At 35.7% G+C, this 5,748-nt stretch overlaps 1 protein-coding gene and 1 pseudogene across 3 annotated transcripts in view; both read left to right on the forward strand.

The window, feature by feature from the left end:
- Positions 1-5,748, forward strand: part of CHCHD3 (coiled-coil-helix-coiled-coil-helix domain containing 3) — a 276,934-nt gene that overhangs the window by 65,810 nt on the left and 205,376 nt on the right. For all 3 annotated transcript variants that reach the window (XM_011359541.2, XM_011359542.2, XM_023530310.1), the window contains exon 3: positions 568-649. In XM_011359541.2, the coding sequence (XP_011357843.1) occupies positions 568-649 (82 nt within the window). The remainder of the gene's footprint in view (positions 1-567; positions 650-5,748) is intronic.
- LOC111739273 lies at positions 4,183-4,301 on the forward strand (annotated as a pseudogene).

Consider the following 5,748-nt stretch of genomic DNA (forward strand, 5'->3'; position numbering starts at 1 on the left):
GTTCTGAGTCTCTCCAGTTGCTGGCACTTGAATTTGAATAACATATATTCCAAAAAATGTTTCAAAATTTTCATAAATGCCTTTATTTCATAAATCATGGAAAATGAATGTAAATACAAATAATGTCCTTTCTGCAATAAATTATTTTTTAAAGGTTTAAATATCAAAGTGAGAATGCTTTGGTGTCGTTTTCTTCTGTAAAGTCCTTCCTTACATCCTCCCCTCCCTTTATTACGATTGTCAAACTTGAATAATAGGACATCATTTTAAAGAATTTGTACTTAATGGCTCGGTCCCCACTGGGCAGTAAGCAGCTCCTTGAGTTTATTATAAATTTTGGCAGATGTGGAAGTTTCTGGCTCCCTAGGGAACTCATGATTAAATTACTCCTGAAATGCATTAATTGGTCTTTTACACAGTTCTTAGGTGGTTTCAAGGAGACACTGACCAGCTGGCAGGACTCTACCCACTGAAATCTAGTCTCAGTTTTGTATTCTAGAGTATTTTCTTACTTTAGTTTTTAAGAAGTCACTTATTTTATCCCCTCTTGCTCTTTGTTGATTGTAGTTTCTGATGAAGAATTGAAAAGAAGAGTAGCTGAGGAGCTGGCCCTGGAGCAAGCCAAGAAAGAATCTGAAAATCAGAAACGGTGAGTTTCGTGGTGCGTGAGAGATTTCGGGGGACTTGTTAGAATTATGACATGTTTTAAGATGGTAATAAGATTCATCATTTGTGTCTGCTTGGACTTCAGAATGTGCTGAACATATGAACTTGGCCATTTTTGGTTTGGGATTGTGCTTCTTAAAGCCCTACGTTACCCTCTTCCCAAACTTGATTATAAGTGACCATTATATCTATTGTGTGCTTCTTTGTTGCATGAATACTGAGCCCTGTTTTCTTGATGTGTGGGAAGTAGTTCTTGAGGATTTTCTAGGAATTTTGCAGGCTAGTTTCTTTCAATGAATGTATTTATGATTGAAAATTGTATTGTCCACTTATGGATATTAAGGTTAGCAATATTGTAGCTAACAATTAATGTCATATGTTGTACGTAGTGCCCATATTAATAAATACACTAATTAATCCTATACTCACTTAAAAAAACTGAAGCTATAACAGAAATATATAAGGTTGAATAGTCAAAATCCTTCATAATTCCATTCTACAGAAATAACCAATCTTGCACATTTTATTCCTCTAGAATTTGTTTGTGTACGTGCTTCTGTATTATTGTTGTCATCATTAATACTCCTACTGCTGCTACTAAGTTAAAAGAATGTTCATTGAAATGTTTTTGTAATAGTAGAAAACTGGAAGCACTTCAGATGCCCATCATAGGGGACTGGAACAATGAATTACGGCATATGCCTACAATAGAATACTAGACAGTCAAGTAGATCTTTATGTGCTAATTCAAAAAGATGTTGAAAAGCTACAAATTGAAAAAAAGCAACGTTCAAAACAGCATAGATGATTTTTTTTGTAAAAGTACTACTTTTTAAAGACTTAAAATACATAGTTACTCATAAAAACACGCGAATACTTTTTAATCCAAGTTAGAGTCAAGTGCTTTCCATCTGTGCTACTCCTGAAATTTGCATGTGGCACAGAGCGTTATTATTACATGATCATGGAAATGCCTTTCCGCCGCGAGCACTATGCACTTGCCTGCTACTGGTAGAAACTGAGTATGTGTTCGTTTTTATTTTGGACTGCTTGGCTGTTTTGCATGAGGGAGCCAAATGTAGAGAATCTGATTTGGATTCCTGTCTCCGATGGCCACTGGGCCTTTGACATACAATTTAACTTCCTTCGACCTTAAATATTTCACCTCTAAAGTGAGGGGTTTGAAACATGTTCTCCAGTATTTCTTTTCTTTTCGCAAAGTGCTAACTTAACTACAGTTTGCTCGAAATGTGTGGACCAGGACATGAGTTTTAGGTTAAGACCACCCTTTTCTCAGGAACTAGGGTTTTAAAAATCAAGATGAAATCGGTAGCGCTAAAAGGATCTGTGTGTATTTGTATAGTTTTCCATGCCGCACTTTATAATTATTTAATTGAGTTAGTCTGATAGAGTATATAATTAGATGGTCAAGTTACAACAGTCAAAAAATATTTCAGATCATTTTCATTGAGAAGCAAAGACAATCAATATTATGGTAGAATTTCTTGTCTTTGAAATTTTGTTATTTTTGATTGAAGTTTATTTTAATAAGAATTTTATTTGGCCAGACTCTTATGCTTACTTTACTTATTATATTTCATGTAGGATTTTTTGTCTTCCTTTCACCCCATATAGTACAGACTTCTTCTTATAATAACTCTCACCCTTTTTTTTTTTTTTTATTCCTCCTTCATTATTCAACCCCATTTGCTCTGCCTTGATCTATAAGAGGTAAAGTGCAGATGAGATGAATAGAAGGTGCCAGTGAAAGCAAATTTTATATCTCAAGTAGACTGGGGTTGGCAGCCTAGCTGTAATCTGGACAAATGACTATTGATAAAGAATTTATTTTCTGTCGTCTTTAAGGAGAGCAGAGGGTGGTACAGCCTTTTTATTATTTTTTCTTTTAAAAAAATGTTTTGTTTGAAGCCTTCTTCATGAAGGCTTCCAGCTGTCAAGTCTTGGCACAAAGTGTGTGTTCATCTATGTGATGGTTCTTAGAAGAATCAATAGCTATTTTTTTTTTTTTTCTCAGAGAAGAAACTTCAGAAAAAGCATTAAGAGAATTTTATGTGTAGTCTTTTAAAAGCAACTTCTTGGTATCACAAAGCATTTATACACTTTTGTGTCTTTTGCCTTAATTGAATAAAGCCTTGTAAGCAGTTTTAGAAAATTATTCGTGGTCCATTGTTTCAACACATCTGTGTCATGTGACCCCTATTCACTCTACCTCTGTGGTAAGTGGTAAGGAGAAGCAGTAACATTTATAAAAAACTGTTGAACTTTGTGGCAAGGAAATATTCTGAAATGTCTTCTGTCAGGTTTAAATGCGGACCTCGTTTCGGTTAGTTTTTTTTTTTTTTTTTTAGTTGAAAGACTGAAACAACTCTGGCTAACCTTTTTTTTTTTTTTTAGAAGCATATTAGATAGCTCAAAAGAAAAGGAAGACCAGAGAACCACTAGCTAGGGAAGAATTGGGTACTACTAAAACCATACACAGTGGGAAGAGGTAGTTCCTCAAAAGAAAATCAGAATGGGGGTTCCATAACAAAGGGCGAAGGCTGGAGGGTGGCTGAATTTCACCGAATTGACGATGCCATTGATTTTAAGAAGCATTGTATTTGATGTACCACTAAGAAAAAAAATCGCTGCAAATTATAACACAATAGTTTATCTCTTAGAATTTTCTTATTGAAAGAGTCATTAAGACTGATTTTGAATTTTTAAAAGCATCAGTTGTGTATTCATGAAAAGGAAAATGTAAGCAAAAAAAGAAATAGGTTAAGGCAGTGTTCTCAACTGGGGGAGATTTTGATCCCTAGGGGACATCTGACAATCTCTGGAGACATTTTTGGCTGTCAAAACTTGTCAGGTGTTATTGGCATCCAGTGGTTAGAGGCCAGGGATGCTGCTAAACATCCCGTAGTAGGCAGGACAGCTGCCACCTCTGCCCCTTGTCCTGAACAAAGAATTATCTGGCTCATAATGTCAGTGTGCTGATAGTGTTCTTAAAACCTGTTCACAGTGGGTTTATTTCTTCTGACTCACTCTTCGTCTCAGGGTTTTGCTGTCCTCGTTTTTCCTCCCGACATCGTATTCTTTGCCGTCAGAACCTTGGCTACCCTGTGTTCTTTAAGTGATTGCTCCACTGTTGTTGCTGGGATTTTCCAGGCTGCTGACACCAATTTTGCGGATTCTGAGGCTTATGCTCAGACTATGACAACTATGCAGGACTTCTGTCTGGCAGACAGCAATTGTAAGTTGCTTTCAGACAAGTGAAAAGGTGGAAAAATGTTCCTAGAATTGTAGCTCAGTACAGTCTGCACACACTCTAGATCCTAACATCTATGGGGATGGAAGTGACTCCTTGAGTGTCTTGCCTTACCTCCCACCTAATGCAGAAGCCCTGTTATAACATCTCTGACTGGTAATGAGTGGCACACACATTTAGATGCCATTCAGAAATGGTTTAAACTGAAGATATTTCCTTAGGCCATTTAAAATTTACCTGAACTCATCTACGGCTTTGACACCATGAACAAGCCTGATCCCGTCTGATCTCGGAAGCTAAGCTGGGTTGGGCCTGGTTAGTACTTGGGTAGGAGACCACCTAGGAAGACCAGGTGCTGTAGGCATAAAAAATAAAAAATAAGAGATTGTAAGCTGACAAGGTCCTTGCAATCTGTGAGGTCAACCAAGGGTTGCCTCACCTAAAAATAAAATAAAATAAAATAAAATTTACCTGAACTCCTTTAAATTTCTACGTTCTTAAATCTAATATGCAGACGTGTCACGATTGAAAGTTGCTTTACAGGAGAAGTTTTCTACTGGGTCACAGTGATGATGCAGCTCATTGTAAGCGCTGTGACTATCTGTTATATGTTCAATTCTAAAAACCATTCATACATTAAATCTCAGTTTATCTTAGCTCTGATTCTGTTTTATGAGACTCTTGAGTGATTTGCTTAATTAACAAAATCATGCCCCCAAAATTCACTGGCATAATATTAGTATATGCACTAAAATGTTGAGTCTAATTTGGAATCGTAGTTTTGCTTATCACAACATCTAATGGATGGAATAGTTCTTTGGTGTATTGAGAGTCAGGAGTAAATTAAATGCCGATGTCAGCAGTTTGTTTTTGCTGTCATACTCTATTGTGTATTTTGGATTATAGCTGACCATATCATGTTGTAACTATAGCAGGCCAATATAGCAAGGACATAATATGCCACATTTTGAGTATAGACTTTTAAAATGTGATTTACTTCTCTCGTGCACCCTACCTCTAAAAGTCAGTCTCTGACAGAAAGAAAAATGTGACTACTTCTGACCTCTGACCTTTGGCATTTGAATTTCACCTCTTTACCTATAAAGGCAAGTGAAAGTGTTTCAGTTTTAATAACCTTTCTTCAAGGAACCAAGAAGGGGAATAGCTACTTGATGCTGTAACTAGCTATACATCAACCAAGATTACTTGCTTCTGTTTTTAAATGGACATCTAATGAGATTTCCCCCACTTTGAAACACTCAGAAAATTAAATTAGATTTGTGAGACTTAAAATAATTAATAAGTGGTTTAATAAATTAGTCATAAATTTTATTAGCTCTCTGGGTAAGTTAGAATATAGTACAGTCCTTTTATTTTTCAATTTATAGCATCAAATAAGGGCTTAAAACTTTTTGATACTTTTTAGTTTCTCATAGCAGAGGTGACATTTATAGAGATGATACTTCTGTTTAAATTCATTATGTGAAAGAATTCATTTTAATTTTATTATTAGATATTTTTCTGCTTTTGGAGGAAAAAGCTGAAAAAGGAAGGAGGGAAGAATCCACTAGAGCCAAACAGGGTTTTGCAGGTTAGCATTGCACTGAAAATATATAACGTAAGAAATCATCTCTCTGCTTAGCCTGGAGCCTCTCACATAGTAAACTCTCACAAGTGTTTGTTCAATTGAATGAATCACGAGGATAGGAAAATCTTGACAGTCTTTTATAGGAAGGGCATTCTCAATATACATATATATTCTACAAAGTTAGAAATAGAAAAATTATGCTTTTAAAATCAGACATTAACTG

Source organism: Pteropus vampyrus, unplaced genomic scaffold, assembly GCF_000151845.1.
Source record: "Pteropus vampyrus isolate Shadow unplaced genomic scaffold, Pvam_2.0 Scaffold48, whole genome shotgun sequence".
NCBI classification, from domain to species: domain Eukaryota; kingdom Metazoa; phylum Chordata; class Mammalia; order Chiroptera; family Pteropodidae; genus Pteropus; species Pteropus vampyrus.